Genomic DNA, 22,406 nt, shown 5'->3' on the forward strand with positions numbered 1-22,406 from the left:
AGGGCCCTACTGGCCGGGGCACTTAAAATTATTTGTGAAACTCTTGGCTGGTCTGCCCCGGTAGGTTATAACTGATCAATACGGATCTCACATCATATCCAAATCTCTGGAGAAAACCAGAGAAAACATGGCACGAGGTCTAACAGTAATGTGTTCAGAATCTTTCTGTTCACAGCCAACTTGTGATTGGGCAGACTGGTTTCCCTTCGTGTGTACAGTGAGTCAGTCAGGAAAAACCATGAACATGGGAATAAACAGAGTTTTTCTGGAATTCTGCTCTTTTATTTTTTTTCGCATAACTTCTGGTCTGATACAATATCACAGAGGTACGTTTCAATTAATTTCAAACATATTTACAATTGTTCTTAGTAGTATGAAAACTGTACAAGAGAGCATAAAAATGCAGAAGAAACAATATACAACCTTTTAACATCCGATATATAGAATCAGATTTAAAAAAAAAACTGTAGTACTTACTGTAGAACCATGAACTACACCATGGATGAGACATTATGTTGCATCTTAACATAATGGTTTGGTCAAATTCAAATGAAGAATTTTCAAGAACAACATCACAATCAAGAACACGTTGTTAATATCAGTCATCTTTTATCAATTGGTGCTTTGTAATCTGTGAATTATACACGAAACAAGCCCTGAATGTGAAAACCTTAAGTGCCACACATTTCTTTTGGAAATTCGCATCATAATGGAAATGATAGCTGGTAGTTAAGTATAGCAGAAATAATTTTGTGTTAAGCCAGATGAAAGTTAAAAATGCAATCTGGGACTTTTTTTTTTAAATACATATGTATATTCTAGAATTACAATCATCTTCATACCTCAGTTAGCCATGAAATTCCACGTTCGAAGACATGGGGGGGCAAATCGGCACAGACATATTACACCATTTTTGGGGACCCTTTTGGCTTTATGACACCACTTTTACAACCAGTGGCTTAAAATCACAGAATGCATCTTTAAAGGGGATTTATGTAGAATTGTTCCATTGGAATATCAGAAAATACCCATTATATATTTGCAGTAATAGGGGAATGATAGTGTTTCACAAAATGTAGTCATCAGAAATGATTTAGGCGCATACAAAAGTGCATTCTAAAACAGACTTTCTATTGGCCAACACAAGGTCCTTCAGTTGGAAACATTGCACCCTCTCCACTCCATTGATCATCTGTCCTTGATCCCACCAATAAACATTTGCAAATGTCAGCATAGTGTAGGGAGACATTCTACCATCTGAATGGTTGTTTTTACTTACATATCTTTTTATATATTCCTAAATATTAGTTTTACATTTTTTGTTAACCGCTACACCAAAAGTTAAAGTGAGTATAGCGAGTGCGCTAAAAGGGAGCAGCTGGTTTGAATCCTAAGTGTTGTTTCCACAGTTCACCTAGCTTCCAAATGGAGGATACATTCTACAGATGGCCCCTTAAGGAATTGGAGTAATTTGTCTCTGTTCAATGTTGTAGTCTTGACCCTTTAAGTCACAAATGCATCCAATGTTTGGAGGTGCACTTTCTCCGACTAGACCGACTTAAATCATTAAAGGTCATCATATATTAATAATATACTACCATGACGAACTACCATGTACTGCATATTCTTCAAACAATAAAACTGTACATTTTGTCAGAGGATTCCATCGAGTATGATGTCATTCTTTAAAAGCTGAACACAAAATATCTTCAAACTCTATAACCGATTAATGCATCATCATCATCATACAACATAATTTAATGCTTAAAAAAACTAAACGGAACAATAAGATATTTGGTTACCGAAGTGCTGCTTCTTACTGACCTCTACAGCTTCCATCCATCCTGGATGGAAAATCTTGTGAAAAGGACATATACAAATACTGAGGGAGTGAGTGGGTCAGTCAACACACCCCTACCCTGGATACTATTGCAGTTTATTATTGATGAGTCCATGGATTCCCAAAGGCACGCCTGTGGTCTGTTTTTAAATTGAGGAGGCAGAGGTTAACATTTTTTCCTGTTACCTTGGTGAATCTAAGATAAACAAAGCTTCTCAATTAAAGAGAAGAACATGATTGTTTTAATTGTTTCACAGATGAATGATTAACTCTTCAGCGCTGGGCTGCAATTCTTGTCCAGGTCCTTTGTGTCCTTTATCAATGCATTAAACACCTGGAACGGAGAGAGGACAGAAACAATCTCAGAAGATATGAAGTTAAAAAGTCAATATGTCATTTTAGTTGACGATTTATTGTCCCACAAATAATTGCAATTAACTATTTAATTGTTTATATTGTAAATTGTATGCCACTATAATAGTATAAGCCAAATAATATTGGAACTACCACTAAATCAATGTTGTTAATGACTGCTCTTTACAAAACGGAACTGCAAAGCGATGACAGTTACATTTTCCTGCGCATCGTGATGTTTCACCTCTCGCTCTCCTGCACATATTATAGCCTAGTTATTTGAAATAGCCTTCCTCACGTAGCAAAACGTGTTTCCACGCTCAGTTAATTAATTCTGTTAAAAATGTACAAGGACGATTCATTTTCTTTTGAAATGTTAATATGCAATGTGACAACAGATATTTCTATCCATGCATTTAAATGTGCATTTTCTAATTAGGAAAACGAAAATGACACAAGTCGACTTACAATATTAGTAAAAATATTTTACACACGCTTCAGTGTTTTCATTCATTGGTCGATCAGAGTCGATGCGACAAATAAGCGACTGAAACGCGTTTGTCTATTAAATAAAAATATTGCAAAATTTCATAACAGTGTATTGGTCCAATGCAATTCTAAACTATGTTTAAACATATTGAAATTAAGAAGCAAATAGGTTTCAGTAAATTATTATAATTGTCCACAGAGATGTCTGCACCCCTGCTCTAGACATCATAACTGAAGGAAACTAATGCGACTAAGACCGGGCCCCATCGGCCACAGGAGTAGTCTTAATATAAAAATGCAACCGACACACAATTAATACCTTTAGGTGGAACTGTAATGGGATCATTAATTACCAATTAAAAATATGGAATTACAAGTGTCTAAAGATGCAACAGTACTCAGCAGAAATACATCACTGATTTTCATACCTGTTGTTTTCTTGGGTACTCAATCTGACGTACAGTACATTCACTGGAAAAGGTGCTTTAGTGTATGAACTGAATGACTCAACAATTTCAGAGTGTTTTATATGGAAGTGTCTGAGTGACCTGTCATTCCCAAACTGCTCTCAGCCACACTGCTGTCACGTGTGACTGGCAGACCAGGGACGGGGTACAATTACAGGGGATTCTGAAAGGTACGTCCCAATTCACACGGGCATACATTCACCTATGTTTGTTGTCACTCTGTGGAAACATTTCCCATTCATCACTTCCTTGTCTCCCAATGTTTTGAGGAACTGACCTGGGACCACTTCCGGTTTCCATTGAGCATGGGTGTGGCTGCAATGCAGGCAAACAGCCTATCAGAGGCAATATCCTCGGGGAGGCGTGTTAGAAACTGGGCACTGTGGATGAAATCCATCTGTAGAAGCACGTCCTCGTACAGACGCAGGATTCCTAGACCTGTCCGGAACAGGAACTCCTCCCCGTCCCGGCAGAAGACATCCCACACGCGACACGCCACGTCCAAAGGCAATGATTTACTGTACAGAGTGAAAATCCTGTACGCAAAAGCAGAAACGCACACAAGAAAGCATGCAGGCAGACACCAACACACATACACACACACACAGGCAGTAAGCAGTATGGGAGAGCAGATAAGTTAATCTACAGCATACAAACGTTGTGCCATGATGACTGTGAATGTTGACCTGACTTCATTGTTCGAGCTGCGAGATAACGGCTTGAAGGCCACACTTACAGACGGCTGCGACATGCTTTCACATTTTAAATAAATCCCATATTTCCAGTAGTTACCAGTCTATGAGATAGAGATCTGGGGTCAGGTTGGACTTCTGGAAGTGGTTATACAGTTTTGGGAGGTTCTCTTCAAAGAACACCTCGAACGCAGCAAAGTATTTCAGCATCTAGAGAAGTTAAAGGATTCAAAGACAACAAACTTAGTACTGTTTAAGTCTTTCTCTAAAGGAATATGTCATTGGGAATATGTCATCGCTGTTGGAAGTGGGCCTCACCAAATCGTGGTCCACCCTGAAGAAGGCCAGCTGACAGGGCTTGTTGAGCAGGTTAGCGAACGCAATGAAGGCATCAGCTTCCTCCAGATTGAGGATTAACACTGCAGCTATGAAGGACATTCCCTGGACCTGAGAGGGCAGAGAACCGCCATTTTAGGTCAAGCCCACTTGCATGGACAGCATGGTGGAAGTCAAGGAGCCTGCAGTTTGGAGGTGCAACTCACATATCCTACGTCGGGCCTGTAGCAGGTGTAGGCTCCCAGGACGCTGTGGAGCAGGTCGTGATACGGCCCACCCTGTGGAGGGGAACAACCAGAGGATGGGAGCTGACACACGCAACAACCTTCTTCTGTCCTTGTGGTGACCGGAAACCTAGACAACCATGTTGGCTATCCCTTAACCCTAAACCTCATCTAACCCTTAACCTTGACCTCAAAAACCTATCCTAAAGTTAATCTAGGACATCTGGTCCCCACATGCACAGGCAGATCTAGATCATACACACACACACACACACGATATGTATGGATATCTACTCTACCTTCTGGAAGATAAAAAGTGGAGGGAATGTGCGGGATATGTCCAGCTTGATGAGTTCCAGACTAGACTCTCTGTCTGCCAGCGATGCCCCATCTAGTACACAAGCAAACAGACGATATAAAGACAAAAATACATTCATCATGAATGGACAAACTGTATAATTTCTGTTGTATAATAATTCAAATGTATACCCAGCCCTTTTGACCTTTCTGAAATGTTTGTGCTTGAGAGTAACTCGGGCAATGATAAAAGCGTTACATAGCGGTAATATTTTGTAACACTATAACAATGGCAACAGGAGACATCCTGCAAACCTCTCTGTGCATCTCCATTAAGTCCATCTCCTGTGGCTCTCCTTGGCAAAAACACAGTGTTTCTGATGAGCTACAGATGTTGAGGAGGGAATGTGTCACCAACAGCCCTCAGCACTTGACCAATGGGCAATCAGTCTGACGTGAGGGTAGAATCTGAAGCTGTGCAGATCACTGGAAGACTGAAACGTATGCAAGCAGCCACTCCAGTCTCCCTCAGCTTACTGCCAAGTGCCGGGACTTGAGACGTCCACACCACACATTGTGTGCCGCCTGCGGTGATCATGACACCCAGAAGTGAAGCAGCAAGAGGAGAAAGTGTTTTCCCAGAGGAGGCCACGAGGACAAATGAATAAGGGACTGCCTGGCTCCACCAAGTCCTAAATACTGTATGTTGTGTGGTCGTCTAAGGCACGAAGGCCTCACCTTCCCTAACACACACACGTACACACACACAAGTATACACACACAAACACATACCACCCTCGCCAAAAAAACCTACCATCTGCCTCAGTGTCTGAGCCCATCTCACTGAAACTCCTCCATCTCTCCTTTGCTCTGGAGAGGAAGATTTCATAAAGCTCTGTAGAGAGAGAAGGAAAGTAAAAGGGGGAAATGAAAGAAGATATCCAGTCAGGCGGTGAGTCCTCCAGCAGAGATGTCTAGTGTGCAGTTTTCTGTTAACCACAAAGGAACTTCCACTGGCAGTAAAGGAACTTGGCCGTATAATTCTTGCATTCCTTCCACTACCAACACACAACAGCCTGTTACATTAACTCCAGCTCAAAGTGATGAAAGTGGTTCCTTTGTTAGAAAACGAACAATACCACAGCAACACATTTGTAGATACAGTACATACGACGATTTCAATACATTTCAAAGCTATTACTGCCACAAACCCTTTTCAGTTTTTATAATATTCTGAAAGGCAGACCGTGATCTCTTTTTTCCCCTCAGATGGGACTATAATGCATTGTCTTGCCAGTCCTATCAGTGATGATGGATAATACATACCAGGGGTGATGTTGAGCTCATTGCCTATAGCCAGGCTCCAGACCTTTCCTCTAACATTAGGGGGCAAGCCCTGCCACCACAGCTCCCTGGCCCGACGACTGTTCCGCCTAGAGGGACGCGGGCAGACAGGCATGGGACCATTGCAGAAGGGGCTTCAGACGTACTGTAAGCCTGACTGACTGAATTGCCTGACTGATTGACTTACTGAATACAGTACTGACTGATTGACTTACTGAATACAGTACTGACTGATTGACTTACTGAATACAGTACTGACTGATTGACTTACTGAATACAGTACTGACTGACTGATTGACTATGTATTTCACAATCAGTATAATGCTGAATGTCTTACTGACTGAATAAAAACGGACCAAATACTGACTGACTATATAACGTACATGGGTAGTGAGTTGTTTAGCAGGAAGTGGATGGATAGTTAGCTCACGTGTTTTCCCAGTTTGGCAGGATGTCGTTATTCCAGACCACCATGGCGTTGGCAATGCTGTCCTCCTGCTTAAACCTCTCCTTCATCTCTTTCCTCTTCCTCTGGGCCTCCTTCAACTCTGTGGGTGAGGGGCAGACATTATTTGGTTGCACTTTATAACTACACCAGTGAAGAAGCCATTATAATTAAGCAATACACCATGGGATGTTTGGTGACGAGTGTGGTCAATATAGCATGGCTAAGGTCTGTTCTTTGGCACAAAGCATCGACAACATACCACAAACAACTGAGGGTTTGCTATTATAGACCAGTCATCATCAGCATTTGAACTGAGACATGTTTTGTCATACCTGTGCTGTACATACTCATATCTCTGGCTTTTAGCCAATCAGCAGTCAGGGTTTAAAGGTAAAGGACAGTTTATATACACTCAGTGGCCTGTTTGTTTCGCTCCTCGCCACTGTGGTCACGACACGCAATATAAAGAAAGCAGTCAGATACTGAGGCACTCGGCTGCATTCCAATCAAACAATGGAATGTAAAAAATTGTGAAACTTTTCTAGCATTGTATGACTGTACTGAGAAATGTCGTTTGAGAAATGTCAGAGAATATTGTGCCAAACAGAAAATGTCCAGTCAGTAGCAGTCGTGTGGGCAGAAACTCATTGATGAGAGAAGCCAAAAGAGATTGGGAAGAACGTTGCTTCTGAAAGGCATCCCTTGGAGGGTGTATTAGAGCACAAAACCACACCGGTTCCACTACTCTCAGCTAAAAACAAGACTTCAGCGGGGATGCACTCAGTAACACTTGAAAAGCGAGAAGAGAAAAAACTATGTTTTTTCCAAATAATGCCAGTAGAGTTTACTTGAGTGGCAAGCACATTCAGGTAACAAAATGCCTATTATTTTTTTTTTTTTATCTTTTATGCCAACAAAACTCTACATTAGGTCAGAAAGCGTGTATCTTGCATCAGCTGATTTCACAATTCTGTTCATATGTTGGCGGCCTTTTGAAGTGATCATTGATCATTGACTTTTAAGTAGTTTTTGTCTTATTGTTGTTCTATGTTTGCTGTGTTTATGTTAGGCTCCCATGAGTGTAAAACAAATTCCCCCACGGGGCAATAAAAGGTTTTCATTTTTTTCAAGTGGTACATTTGATGTCTGGCAATACACTCAGTTTCAGTGACATTTTACATGCCTGTCTGATTTTTCTAGCCACCATCCCTGTCAGGGGGGATTGATATGAAATATTGAGCAGCTTACTAACTAGTTATTCCATTATCGTAATGACAGCCACTTGTACAGAATGTGACTGGTCTGATATTAGTAGCCTAACAGACAGATTGAAGTAACATCTGGAGGTCTGTACAATGGACCGACCAGATGCTTCTAAACTTCATTACACAGCACAGAGGAAACAGATGGGTAAGGGTAGAAGTGAGACAGAGAGAGTGAAAGGTTGAGACAGAGAGAAAATGGTAAGACTGAAAGCGGAAAGGTTGAGACAGAGAGTGGAAAAGGTGAGACAGGGAGTGGAAAGGGGGAGACAGAGAGTGGAAATGGGGAGACAGAGAGTGGAAAGGGGGAGACAGAGAGTGGAAAGGGGGAGACAGAGAGTGGAAAGGGGGAGACAGAGAGTGGAAAAGGTGAGACAGAAAGTGGAAAAGGTGAGACAGAAAGTGGAAACGGTGAGACAGAAAGTGGAAACGGTGAGACAGACTGGAAGGGGTGAGACAGACTGGAAGGGGTGAGACAGACTGGAAGGGGTGAGACAGACTGGAAGGGGTGAGACAGACTGGAAGGGGTGAGACAGACTGGAAGGGGTGAGACAAACTTAAGTGAAGGGTTAACAGTACCTCTCTTCTTAGCCTCAGCCACCATCTCGTCATACTCCTGGCGGTGGCGCAGTGCCTCCTCCACAGACTTGGCTGGAAGGTTCCTGCAGAGTGAGCAGAGGAGGGGGACGCGGTGTTTGTTGTTAGTTTCACCGCAATCCGGTCGTATCACAGCAACCAAGACACAAAATGGCTACATTTAGACAAGTTTAAGAGAAAATAAGACCTTGAAAAGAGAAAGACCTTGCCTTGTAGCCAGAGTGTTTGCCATTATTCAGGCAAAACACTCAGATTTCATACATCCACTGTATTCTTAATGAGGGCCAGAGGTTTTGGATCATAGAGCAGCTGTGGTGACACACTGAAAAACAACACCTTTTGTCTCTGGACGCTGCGTGTTTCCTACTGTGTTTAGAATGACCACACCTTGGCCTGAGCCTTGGTTGAAAAAATTTAATGTGTGCGATATTTCTGCCGGTCTCACTAGATCAGGTCTGAACTTTCTCAAAACAGCTTTGTGCCCTTTAACAGTGCCAGGCCTGGAGGCCACAATCAACCAGAGCAGAGAGACAGAGAGAGAGTGAGAAAAGACTGGGTGGACTTACGCAGGCCTGTCCTCCAGGATAAGAGCTGTAGTGGACAGTGGCTCAAATTCCAGGTTCTTCCTCCTGGTCTGTTGAGGCTGTGTGGGGGAAGTACCAGCGGATGTTGCCCCAGGCCCCGCCTTGCCCACCCTGGCCTCATACTCCTGCAGACAACGTGACAAGAGCCTGAGTCATCAGAGGCAGAGCTCACATACATGCCAACCGGCCTCTTGGATTTACATTGGGGGTGGGGGGGGGGGGTATAACAGCTTTAGCCTATGGGGTGACAGGATCAGCTGACAGACTTGTGGAGATCACAAGGCCCATGCAGACACACAGGCGGGCAGCAGCCTAGAGAGTCTGAAGACAGAGGCAGAGAGGGATGGAGAAAGAGATGGAGATCATGGGGGGGGGGGGTAGTGGGGGGGGACTGAGGAGGGTGTGATGGTTATTGATGACTGTGCAGAGAGATTGAGCCTCCTGAGTGAATGAGTCCAGGCTGTGTAGCACATGACACTGGCGATTTTTCACATGGGTCTCATGCAAGCCGGTGCTTTGGTTATCTAGCAGACTAAGTGATTAGCTGTCTACCCACAGATCCCTCTTGTTCCACTACTCAGTAAAAGGCTTACCATTGACCTTTCACAATGCATTAAACTGCTCCTGTATGGATGTCAATGGCTACATTGTCCTGCGTTATGGCTGGTGCTCCTTTGAGACATTCATGGGTGCAGTAACAAAAGAGGCTATGAGAGGAAATGTCTGGTGGGGACAGACAAGGGGAGGGCCATCTGAGGAGAGTACTAACACCAGTCGAGAATAAAAGCCACCATTGTAAAAACTGAGAAATAGGCACAGGTCTTCTCTTCATTTAATTGCTGCGGTCCTACAGTGCTACGAAAGGTCCAAGATGAATTGTGTTTAACCAAAACCATTGAATTTCTAGGTAACCAAGGGTTATATCATTAAAAGGAATTATGTCGGTAAAGAGCTCTGGGATCAGGTGTAATGTGCAATTGTATATAAAATTGTGTATAATTGCTGCGTCTGAACATTCCCAGATAAGAAATGTCAACAATATCAAATAGATATACAGAAAAATGTGTAGTAAACTGAACATATATCTTAGGAGAGCTGGAAAAAGAAAGTTGAGCCGGAGCTACGTCAATAGCCTCAGTGACAACTTTGGGACTGTTGGATTCTTTCAAAGATTTCTTATTTCCTAGCATGCATTTTCCCTTTCCTGTCAGAGCTAGGATGTTCATGGAAATGGTTGGATGGTCAATGGAAATGGTTGTTTGGCAGCCCCATGCAGATAGGAGATTGAGAGGATGACTGAACTGAATCTGGAGAGCATACCCCTGCGCTTAAGAGATTTGGTGTGGACACGGACGTGAGACCACCTGGAATACTTTCCTGATGAAAGAAGAACAAAGTTTGCACTCAGGGTTAAATAGTTCAATCCCTCCAAACACACGTCCCAACTGTCCGGCAAACAAACCAAACAATGTATAGTACCTCAGTGCATTTCTAATCCACATTAGCATTTTCCCCCTTCGACCATGGTATGGAAGCCAGTCAACATTATCGAAAAGGCCTCAGTTAAAAATGCCAATTGACAACCACGCCTGCACGTCGGACAAACGCATTTCGGATCATTCCATCATCTGAACGTCTACATGACACATTTCTGGGACGTGTAGATCCTTGCTCTGGCCTCTGTAGCTCACTGAGGCCCATAATCTCTCTAGAACAGTAGTGAGGCTCTGAAACGCTCTACAATATCCGTCTTCAGTCCAAGTGTACTAGAGCTGAGAGTATTACTAATCCAGCTAGGGTAAATGTAATTGGCTTTAGTGTCCGTTTCCATCCAGGGGTTAAAACATGCATTAGTATCTCCCACGGTGCAGAGAAACAATGGGGGCTGAGGACAGGAGACAAGCCTCACGGACAATGCCAGGAGACGGACACTGTTAAGGCTCAGAAGACGGCTCAACGCAGAGGCAGCAGGGGGAAGCGATGGGGACATTGAGTATGACCCACTCCTGCGACCAAGATGAACTTAGACCTACTTCTGGGTCTCGTCGGTGGTGGGGAAGAAGTAAGCCGGCCTCAGTCGGTGCATCCAGGACGACGTCAGCATTACAACAACTCTGTGTCGTGGCCCTCAGTACAAACAATATCTTATGTTAAAGAGTTGAGCTGTAAGAGTCAGATGATATCAGTTGGCTACCTGGCCAGACAGGTTTAGGTGTGCTCTGTTGGGAACAGGCCTAGGGATAGACTGTTCTGCCGTGCCATTGGTTAATGCACAAGCCTGTCATTTGTAGATGATTGCTAAAAGAGTTCAACGGAGGGCAAATGACGAGATTACAGGTTGAAGATTACATTTACTTTCTTATCAAAGCTTCAATCAGAGGTGCTCTCTGCAGTCGTGACATCCCTTTTAAGTTACTTTGGATAAAAGCTTCTGCTGAATGATTCAAATGTAATATATTTATGGGTATATTATTGGACAAATGGATACAACTTCTAAATCTATAATCATGAGCCGAAGTCAATTATCATACCCACTCAAAACACGAAATATAGCTGGTCTGATTCCAACTGTATCAACTTAAAGGCAAACAAACAGTTAAGCTCCTGTTTAAACTCCCCAGCCCCATCCCTTACACTTTTCTTATAGAAACAACTGGTGTTTGCCACTTAAAGCTACTAACTGATAACCAATTGAGGTGAGGTGTGTAAGGCTGAGATAACTCAGATGAATAGGGATTAGGTCCTGAGTAGCGCGCAGGAACAATGATCTGAGCTAAATATTGAGTTCATAGCATCCACCTAGACATTCCTTTGTGACTCAGTGGCTGTATTCAATAAAAGCATGGTCAGCTTGGTTTCTGTCCCATATAAAAGGTCCAGTACAGGAAGTTAACAACTCAGTGAATAACTACTTCTGCAACAAAGTATCATTGGTTGTCCTGAAACCAACACAAATTGCTTTTTTACAAATCTGTTGCATGTACATGACAAAATGCTTTTTTTTTCCATATACAGGTCAGGGTTTCTGCAGATTTGCTCAAAGGACAAAATGTAATGTGACACTTGTGAAATGGTTAAGTTTCAATATTAGTGTTGGATAAGGGTTAGGATTGTGTAATGGTTAAGATTAGGGTAGAGGTTAGGCTTCAAGGCAGGGACAGACACTAACTCTTGTCAAATGTCCTCTCAGAGCACTCAGCCTGTTTGAAATGTAAGCTCAGACTTCTCCCTGTTTGAAATGCAAGTTGGATCAACCAATCACATATTTTTTAAAGGACAGTGGACAATCATTCATCTTATTTGTATTGCTTTGCAAGGATGTTACTGACAATAGGGAGACAGGTGAAGTGGGGGCAGGTATTGAACTCTAGGTCCCCAGACAGGAGACATATATAATCGACCCGGGATCATTCCCACTTTTCCACAGAGATGCACAATCACAAACACTTGTGTATGAACTCCCAACATCTCAAGAAAGCCGAGTCCTGGGTGCACGAGCAATACATTTTCTGTGTGCCAGTCAAGAAATTCTACCAAGCAATTTGCGTCAATTTCACAACAACCTTTGATGCTACACTGACTGAAGATCACAGTCAGATCAGGGCCTGCATCAGAAAAGCTTCTTGAAGTAGGAGCGCGGGTCTACTATAACGTTTCTCTTTTAAATTTAAATATGATGATATGGACAGAAGTGACCTAATCCTGAATCAGCGCTCCAATGCTGAGGTGCTTTGTTCATACGGGCACATTATTTCCACTAAACTGCTCCTAGACCAGCACTCCTAATCTGACACGATTTCTAAATACTGCCCAGGGCACCAACCTGTTGTATGGTCCTGGGGTCCTTGGGAGGGCTCTCCCTGGCAGGGACTTTTCCGAACAGCTTCCACCCAGGGACATTCTGGGAGGGACCTTTTGGCTCTCTCTGCTTCTTGGAAAATAAACTCCTGACCAGACACAGAAGAGCCAGGGAAATGAATGGACAAGTATTAATGATGACACTTTTCTTTCATTCCTCCAAGTCAGCGAAATTATTTTGATGAGTCGACCTTCTGAGCGATTAGAATGTCTCTGAATAACATCCTGGTTTAGACATGATGTCATACTGCTATGTTCATATGACTGTAAGTGACTGACACACTGCCCCTCTCATTTAATTAAGAACATTTGACCTGATTTTACACTGTACTGTAAACCTAGGGACTAACACTGTAGATTAAAGTATTCAGCAAAGGCTTTATAAATGAGATGAGTATTTATTATGGATTTATAAACAATCCATGAACTATTAATAAACATTTCTAATGAATGTGTAGCCTATGTCAACAGTGTAACCACCCACAGGACGTCCGGGCATGGGAACAGCATTGCTAGAGCTTTCAACGTAGCTAGCTCTGTTTCCAGCAGGTCTCGGCCACCTGCTCTAAATGTTGAATGAGATGGAGGCCTAGATCTAGTTCTGTCTTTGTCCGCTGTGTCCTGGTGTGCTGTTACAGTACGAAGACACAGCTTTGTTGGGAGAACAAGGCAAACGTTAGTGACCTGTGTTATGAAGGGTTTGTGTGCAAGTCGCTCTGTATGAGAGCGTCCGCTGAGCGACTTCATGGAAATGTTTGCAACGCAGCAATAGTGCAAACGCAAACAGAATGTAGGGAAAAGCCACCAGACTGCGACGACGCTCACCCGTCTTCTTACCCTGCAAATGATTTCAATCCACAAATACAAAAATCTGGTTTACCTGCCAAAGTACTCAGCGATGCCGGGTCTTTTAGACTGCAGGGCCAGTGCTGAGGTTTCCACCGTGGGGACGCTCAGGCCTTCTGGTATGTGTCCTGGGGCTGACTGACGCCTGCTGGATTCAAAGGTGTTCCTGGAGCTCAGGCTCACGTCCATGAACCTGAGGTCACTGTGGCCCTTGGCCACTAATTCCTCCTCCTCGTCCTGTTCACCTGGGCCGAGAGCGGCGGAGGAGTCGTAGCTCCGACTGTCGGTCATAGTCCTGGTTCTGACGGCCGGGGGAGGGGGACTGGAGGACAGATCATCTCCGAATTGACCAGCCGGGGTCGGTTCATCAGCTGCTGCTGGCCTTAATGGTAAACCCTGCTTGGGAGTTGCATCGTCCGACAAATCTCCTGCCACATTAGCGCGTGCTCTAGGCTGAGCGCCGGCTCCGTCAGGTTCCTCTCTGACAATGTAGCATGTATGCTTGTCCTCCCCTGCAGCTGTAGATGAGGAAGGTTTTTCACACTGTGAATTAGAAAGACAGGTGGCAGTTCCATCAGAAATGATTGTTACAACTGTCTCTGTGTGTAACATTACACTGCTGTGTCCAGTCAATAATCCGCCATTTACAATTTTGGCCTCCTTGTCAGTGGTCGTGCTCCGGTTAATCTGTGAGCCAATAACAGTGTCACTGCTGAGGGAACTCTGTATGACATAGTCTGTGACCCCATTTGAAAGCCCATCAGGACGAGTTCGCAAGGCTGCTGTGAAGCTCTGTTCAAACTGTCTATTACAGGAGTGTGACTCCACAGGTTCAGCTGCTGTCAAGTAGTTTAGTGGTTGATAACAAGTTTCTAATCCTTTTGCAGAGAAATCATGGTTCTTCTCAGCCAGTGAAAGCCCCTGGAGAGCATTTTCGTCCATTTCCTCTTGATTTACTGCATTGATAGCAGAGCTCTCTAGCTTTGAGGCTACCACTATCGACCTAGTAAACATATTTGTAGCGGAGTCGGTACATGGATTGGGAATGACACAATTGCTTACAGTGCCACCGGATGGGCCATCAGTAACTAAATCGAGCATTTTCATACTTCCGACATTCACTGTGTAACTGCGAATATTCTCTGTTGTACCCGACTCCCGGCTGTCCCTCAAAGCCGCGTCTTTCCTGTTGACATTAGACAGAGGAGCTGCTGTGTCTGCGGTAACCTCAGATTGTGGATGGATGTGAAATGTGCTGCTTGTCCCGTTTTTATTCACATCATTAGACAAAAACGGTGGAGAAGATCCATTCCTTGCCTTTTCCATGTCAATCACATTCCTCTCACCATCGCCCCACAACAAGAACGCTGTGGTTGCTGGATCAGCTCCGCTTGCTCATTCCCCGTTGTTTCTTGCACTCCTATCATGACTTCAGAGTACATCCAGAGTATCATTACATAACGACGCATTTAAAATAAGGTTGCTATTTGAAAAGACAGCGAAAGTAAAAGGGAGAATGTCAGTCGTCTGGTCGTGTATCATTAATGTTATTGGAGAAATCGCCAGCCACCCCCGCTCGGACAGTGAGCAGGAGCCATTTTGAGATTCCAATGACGTAGGGAGGAGAGCAGTCACCCAGCACGCAGATGGAAAATCTTTGGATGATGTGACATCTGCTGTTCGTAAGGAGCTATTACATGTCTGGTTTATCCCACCAAAATGTTTACTTCCATAATGCGCAGGTATTCAGGATTTGTTCAGCATATGTTTTGGATTAAGTATACAGTAGGCCTTTTGGTGACTCACAACAATCTGGTGGTCAAACAGTTTATCTAATTTTGTTCGCTTCATATATTCACACACCACCTGTGAAGCAGAGCGCAATTTCAGTACCATGGACAGTGAGAAATAAAATTTGGCCACTGATTTATTTGTTTAGATGAACGCTATGCCAAACTGTGTGCAGATTATTTGTACATTCATTAAATCGAAAAAAAATCTATTATAATAGATTATCTTTAGATTTTAATGTATCAATATCTATAGTAATTGATTCGTATGCCTTGCCTGATTTGCAAATGTCTGAAATTTGCAAATGTATGAAATTGCTTTACTGAGAATATTGCAACTACGGGGCATCTAAACTGCATTTTCTACTTTGGGTTGGTATGATTAGAAAAGATTAAAATGTTTTCGTCATATCTGAATATTAAGAGGAGGGGTCTTCAATGCCATCATCAAGCATCAATAGTGAGCGACCATGCACGGTGGTTCATGTGCAGACAGTACATCTATTCACGACAATGGACTATGTTTTACTGGATCACAGGAATAAAATACCTGAGTGTCTAGCATCTGAACGTCTAAAACTGACTGATGCCTTTCCAGTTAATCAGGTTGTTATGTTAGAAATTGAAGACACGGAATGAATTGCAACTGATGCAATAGCCACCGAGCGTGGGTGCGCAAATCCGCAAAAGGATCTACATAACGAAGTGGAAGACATGACGAATAACGAGAGTGCTGAAAGTCAAGTGTTAAACTCACAAAGTTTTAAAGAGAAGAGGTGAGAAATTCGTTGTCAATGGAGAAATCTGACAACGAAACTGTGGGTCCTGAAACGGACAGCTCCGAGCGCAGCGTCCGCGCGCTCACCGGGTGCGTCCTTTTCATTCTGATCGTTTCCACACTTCTTGGTAATACGCTGGTGTGCGCCGCAGTGATTAAATTTCGACATCTTAGATCTAAAGTGACAAACTTTTTTGTTATCTCCTTGGCGGTGTCAGATCTATTCGTTGCAGTTCTTGTGATGCCGTGGAAGGCTATGTCAGAGGTGGCCGGCAGCTGGATCTTCGGCAGCTTCTGTGACACCTGGATAGCTTTTGACATCATGTGCTCCACCGCGTCTATTCTCAATCTTTGTATAATAAGTATGGACAGATATTGGGCAATTTCGAGCCCTTTCCGATATGAGCGTAAAATGACCCAAAGATTTGCTTTCGTTATGATTGGGGTGGCATGGACTTTGTCCATTTTGATCTCTTTTATTCCCGTTCAGCTCAATTGGCACAAAGCAGAGGAGGAAAATGCAACAATGAACGATACTAATCAAATAGAAGACTGTAACGCAAGCCTGAATAGCACGTATGCCATATCTTCCTCCTTGATAAGTTTTTACATACCAGTCGTCATTATGGTTGGCACTTATACACGGATCTATCGTATCGCGCAAACCCAGATCCGGAGAATCTCATCATTGGAGAGAGCCGTAGAACACGCACAGAACAACCAGCAAACAACAGAGCAAACAAACTCGTTAAAAACAACATTTAAGAAGGAAACGAAAGTTTTAAAGACCCTCTCTATCATTATGGGAGTGTTTGTATTTTGCTGGTTGCCTTTTTTCGTGGTCAACTGTATAGTACCTTTTTGCGACATTAACAATCTCGATGATCCCCTCTGCGTTAGTAACACCACGTTTAACATTTTTGTGTGGTTTGGATGGGCCAACTCATCGTTGAACCCAGTCATATACGCATTTAATGCTGATTTCAGAAAAGCGTTCTCCACTATTCTGGGCTGCAATAGATACTGTTCTAATTCTACCGTCGAAGCTGTCAATTTCAGCAACGAGTTGGTATCATACCACCACGACACTACACTCCAGAAAGACGCAACCATCACTGCCTCTGTGCAGTGTGCGCAACGCCTGCCCATGGTCTCACAGGATGAAGATTTGGACTTACCATTTGACAAAGTATCAGTTATCTCTGATACTTCACGTAACCAAAGAAACCTTCTCCTGCCTGCAATACTGAATTTTGAATGTGAAGCAGAAATATCATTAGATATGATTCCTTTCCCCTCAGCAGGGCCCAGTGAGTGTTATGTGATTCCAGGTCAAATTGAGGATTTGTGAAACTACTCACTGGCAAGTCACATTTGGATCACTTTTTGTCTCTTTTATGTACTATAAAAATAGTTATAATGAATTGTTTCTGATATCTGCATGGTTTTATTGCAAAATTCCCAAATATCTGTGTAAATAAAAGCAATGATAAAATCCAGGGTTATTGAATAGCTAAAATAAACATACTTCACTGAGTAATAAATTGCTTTTTAAATGTATTTATTATAATTTACAGTATACAACAACGTTTAATTATGCTCTTACAATAGATTGTCAACTAGAATAATGTGTCATGAAAAGAGACATGACCCTCAACCATCAAGTCTTGGTGAGTTAGTCTTTGATATGATAAGACACAGAAACCAAGCATTATACAGTAATTACAGATAATTGCAGTGGCAATTATGTGGTCGTTATATTTGGAATGCTGCAGGTTTTACTACAATATGAAAGCATACCCACTCAAGGGAAGAGGTTGAGTGAAGCACAGGTTTGAAAAACATGTAAGTGGCATAAAAACAACCATAGAATAAAACCCAACAAACCAATTATGGGTAGGTTCCCCAGACAATGAACAATATGCTTTTTAGTACAGGACCAGGCTTAATATGATCCTGGGATAGTTAAGTACATCAACTCGTGTTTTGTCTAAGTTGAGGAATGATCAATAACAGTGGGATTTGCTTGCAAAAAAATTAAATATATTCATATATATATATATATATATATATATATATATATATATATATATATATAATATATATATATATTCTGACAATGCTTACCTGTGCTTATTGTATTTTTGTCCTGAAAAAACACATTTGTTCAGTTTCCAGCCATGCATTATTAAAAACAAATTAAATAACTTTTAGCAAATACAACCACCAACTTCATCAATAGGAACTCTGCATGTCTAGGAGCATCTCTCTTTCAAATTGTAGTATCAAACACAATTTACATTCAAGGTCATGTCAACCAATCAAATTCTACAGGTCATCATAGGTTGATGGGCTTAGTTAAGCAATGAAACAATGAAAATGTCAGTGGATGTATTCAATAAACATTTATGAATGCTTTGAATGTCTGCAGTACAAGACCAACATCAGTAGAACCCCATTTCCAAACAAGTTGTGACGCTGTGTAAAATGTACAGAAAGAAAACAGAATGCAATGATTTGCAAATCATTTCAACCATATATGCAATAGAAAATATATCAAATGTTGAAACTGAGAAATGTAATTTTGTCTTGAAAAAGATATGCCCACTTCGAATTTGATGCCAGCAACACGTTTCAAAAAAGATGGGACGGGGCGTCAGAAGACAGGAAATGTTGTGTAATACAAAACATTTACCTGGTGGAAAATCTCACAAGTTATTAGGTTAATTGTCAATAACATGATTGGGAATTTAAAAAAAGCATCCCAGAAATGATTAAACTTCCAGAAGTAAAGATGGGGAGGTGTTCACCACTCTGTGAAAGACTGCGCAGGCAAATAGTGCAACACTGTAAAAATAAAGTTTCTTAACATAAAATGTCAAAGAGTTTGGGGATCATATCATCTAAAGTATATAATATCATTAAGATGGACTGAGGCGAAGTGGATAACTGTTCCTGTGGTCTGACAAATCACAATTGGAAATTATTTTTGGGAATCGTGGAGACTGTGTCCTCCAGACTAAAGAGGAGAGGGACCCTCCAGTTTGTTACCAGCCACAGTTTAAAACCCAGCATCTGTGATGGCATGGGGGGTGCATTAGTGCACGTGGAATGGGTGACTAGCACATCTTTGAAGGCACCATTAATGAAAAAAAATATACAACAAAGGACTGAACTGTTGAGCAGCTGAAATCCTATATCAAGCAAGAATGGGAATACTGTAAATTTCACCTTCAAAACTACAGCAATTGGTCTATTCAGTTCCCAAACACAAAGTATTGTTAAAAGAAGAATGCTCTTCATTTTGCATTTTGCTTACAGTACCAAATGTATTTCCTGAATCTTAAATAAACATATTGGTATTCCTCAAGCTTTTATCATATACCCTTCCACATGTTTGAAGATGGCTTTTCAACAGTATCTCTTCACTGCATTATCACCTATCCGTGCATTTTGGAAGTGCTGGACTCGATTGAACAGTAACATCATAGAAGTATGAAGCACAGAAAAGTCATAGGGGCCAAGATGATCCTCACAAACTATTTTAAAATGCCACCAGATTTCCATCTGTTGTGTATTGCAACATAATTATGATTCTGAGCCCATGCCAAGTCTGACAGCCAATCAGATCCCTTACTATTGTATTTGTTTTTATTTGACATTGTTGTTCTGGCTCAGAAAACCTTTGAAGATTTTCTGGACTCTCAGACGTACAGAAAACCGTCAGGGTGTCAGGTAAGAGCGTGCATTTCAAGACTTAGAACAAACAAAACTGGCCTTAAAAGCTATTTTATGCTTTTCATCTCTAGGGAACAAAGCACAGAGACACAAGCTGCTTTGGTTTTCTGAAATGGGGACTGTCTGAAAGCTTCTCTGTCTCTGTGTCAGGTAGTTGTGCTGGGATGTAGTGAGTGAAATTACAGGGATTAAGATGAGTGCCTACATATACCTGTGGGAGTGAACTTAGAAACAAATTCAGCGCAAAATCGAAGGGATAATAAAGAAATAAAAAGCTGTTTGATTCACAAGCATTTTCTTGTTGGCACCTGGTGGCCCAAAGATTGGATTTGTGTTCTGGCTTCTTGCTCAAAATTTACAGAGTTACAGAGAGAATTATAATTTGGGGAAGTAACTTCCTGGCCAGTCAAGTATGACCAGTCAAACTATATATGGTGGTTTTATAAGCAACACTTTTCATTCAGTTAAGTGGCTCTTGTTGTTACCATGGTGGCTTAGAGAGTCAGAACGTTATGATATCAGTAACAGCGCTTTATACAGTCGAGGGAGGTGAATTTAAAACCTTTTCATCTCAGATGGAGGAAACACAATTTGGTATATGAACGTTCAGTTGTTATTTCATTACAGTTAAAAGATGCCCCACAAGCGTACGTTTCGGAGACATATCGACTTATGTGAAACAATATTTAACATGAAAAATGTTGCAGTTATCTGTTGATATTCACAAGAGAAACATCCACTCAAGGTTGGATACTTCGCCAAAGGTGATGTTTAATTTCCCCATGCCAGCTTAAGTAAGACATTGTGTGTAACCTGGTCATTGTAAGGGGAAGGAATGTATATCACATAACACACTGACTTAGTAGCATCTTCAAACACAGAAGTGTTACCCGATCGAACCAACATTACAAATCCAGAGCATTTGTTGCTCTAACACACATATAAATACTCTGCATACAGTATTTCCATCATGTTACATGATGTGTTAAACCAAAATACATTCCAGGTGGTAAGCATTTTCTCTCTCTTTTAACCGATCAGATTCACTTTTCTGGGGATGAGTTACTTCCATTTCACTCCGCACTGTACCCTATTTTCTACCTAAAGATAATAACTGGCAGACGTTTTCAACTGCCCACACACAGCTGAGATTATTATTTAGAAAATGCTGTTCTCAAGTCCTCTAATGTAAACCGGAGACTCAAAGCCTGTGGCTCAATACCTATTGTGTTCTGACATACAGGAATCCATTCACATGGAGTATACAACAAGGTCCCATCACAGATACTTTATCAAACTGCTTTTTTACATTAAAGTATCGTCTTGTGTCGTGGTCAGAATGCCAATCAAAAATTTACATTCCTCTCCAATTGCAGCAATTACATTTTCTCTAAAGTTATTGCTGTATTTTAAGTGGAGTATTTTTTAAGTGAACCTGTTTCAACGGGGTGTTGTGCTCTCCGAATAGTTTGACAGAATACGTTTCTTTTCATATATTTAAAAAGGTTTAATGGAAAACTCAAGGGCAAATCTTTTTACGAATGCAGTATCTGTATTTTTTTCTATTGTACAGTGTTATGCTGTTGGTTATTTAATTCCTCTCATTCTTTTGCTGGTTTTGTTTGGAGGTTATCCAGATACGTTTGACAGTAGCACACTCTTAAAGTCGTGTCCTGATTTTCTATGCAAACTGATGTATTCTACAACGACCGCAGAAGTAGCCTGGACATGACAGTGCTTTATTTTTTCAGCAAAAGGTGATGCACCGCTTGTTCAGCTTCAGTCTTTTTAAAGCAAAAGAGCAATCCACCCAGAGGACTCCACATTGGCCAAGGGGCTCTCAGGGCAACAGTACATCACAGTGCACATATATCGCTGCGACCCCGGCCTTCATCATGGTCGTGGAACACCGATATGCTTCGGACGGCTGTTGGTAGTTGCTGCAACCAAAGCAGTATTTTTCATGCTAATTCATTTCAGGACATTGCAAGTAACCTATGTGAATTCCTGCTCTTAGGAAATAAAGAAATTACAGTTTATAAACATTTTAACCCCAATTTTTTGAGGTGTTGAATCAGCGTCAATGCTTTAAAGATTTGGGATCTATGTTCCCACAACTGGCCCAGAGTGTTTTTTCCCTCTTGCACAGAACAAGCTGTAAAAGCACAGAGTGGAAAATTGGAGGAAAAAATAAGGCATCAGGATAAAACGCACAGTTTGAGTCAGAGGTAGTAATGCAAAAGGGTGTATTTTACGTGAAAATACGCCATGAACACCCTCTGGAAGCCATCAGTCAAAAGCTGCGGTTTAAATGAGCTGAAAGGATTGATTGAGTGACAGGCTCCCCGTTTATCAAAACCCCACCGGCATCACAATCCATAAACTACTATAACCTTGAATTATCAAAGGAGATAATCTTCCGGAAGTGGAGAGCAGAGATGGGAGACGATCGAGACGAGACG

General features: G+C 41.9%; 2 protein-coding genes across 4 annotated transcripts; one reads left to right on the forward strand and one right to left on the reverse strand.

The window, feature by feature from the left end:
• Window positions 1-260: 260 nt before the first annotated feature.
• Window positions 261-15,234, reverse strand: tbc1d12b (TBC1 domain family, member 12b). Of its 3 annotated transcripts, XM_020046902.3 has the most exons (15): window positions 14,956-15,234; window positions 13,673-14,181; window positions 12,758-12,881; window positions 10,255-10,311; window positions 8,917-9,059; window positions 8,333-8,415; window positions 6,474-6,591; window positions 6,026-6,132; window positions 5,514-5,594; window positions 4,702-4,793; window positions 4,385-4,456; window positions 4,161-4,289; window positions 3,943-4,052; window positions 3,428-3,686; window positions 261-2,174 (listed from the first exon to the last, which is right to left on the reverse strand). In XM_020046902.3, exons 1-15 carry the CDS (start codon window positions 14,962-14,964, stop codon window positions 2,106-2,108), a joined length of 1,962 nt encoding a protein of 653 aa, XP_019902461.3. In that variant the 5' UTR covers window positions 14,965-15,234; the 3' UTR covers window positions 261-2,105. The 3 variants fall into 3 exon arrangements, with proteins under 3 accessions (XP_019902461.3, XP_034148250.1, XP_034148251.1); XM_034292359.1 differs by having other exon boundaries at window positions 13,673-15,234; XM_034292360.1 differs by lacking the exon at window positions 10,255-10,311 and having other exon boundaries at window positions 13,673-15,234.
• A 1,198-nt stretch (window positions 15,235-16,432) lies between these two features.
• LOC105025155 (D(5)-like dopamine receptor) lies at window positions 16,433-17,557 on the forward strand. The gene has a single exon (XM_013133871.2). The coding sequence runs from the start codon at window positions 16,448-16,450 to the stop codon at window positions 17,555-17,557; it is 1,110 nt and encodes a 369-aa protein (XP_012989325.2). The 5' UTR covers window positions 16,433-16,447.
• The last annotated feature ends 4,849 nt before the right edge of the window (window positions 17,558-22,406 follow it).

This window comes from Esox lucius, chromosome 5 (assembly GCF_011004845.1).
Source record: "Esox lucius isolate fEsoLuc1 chromosome 5, fEsoLuc1.pri, whole genome shotgun sequence".
Taxonomy (NCBI): Eukaryota; Metazoa; Chordata; class Actinopteri; order Esociformes; family Esocidae; genus Esox; species Esox lucius.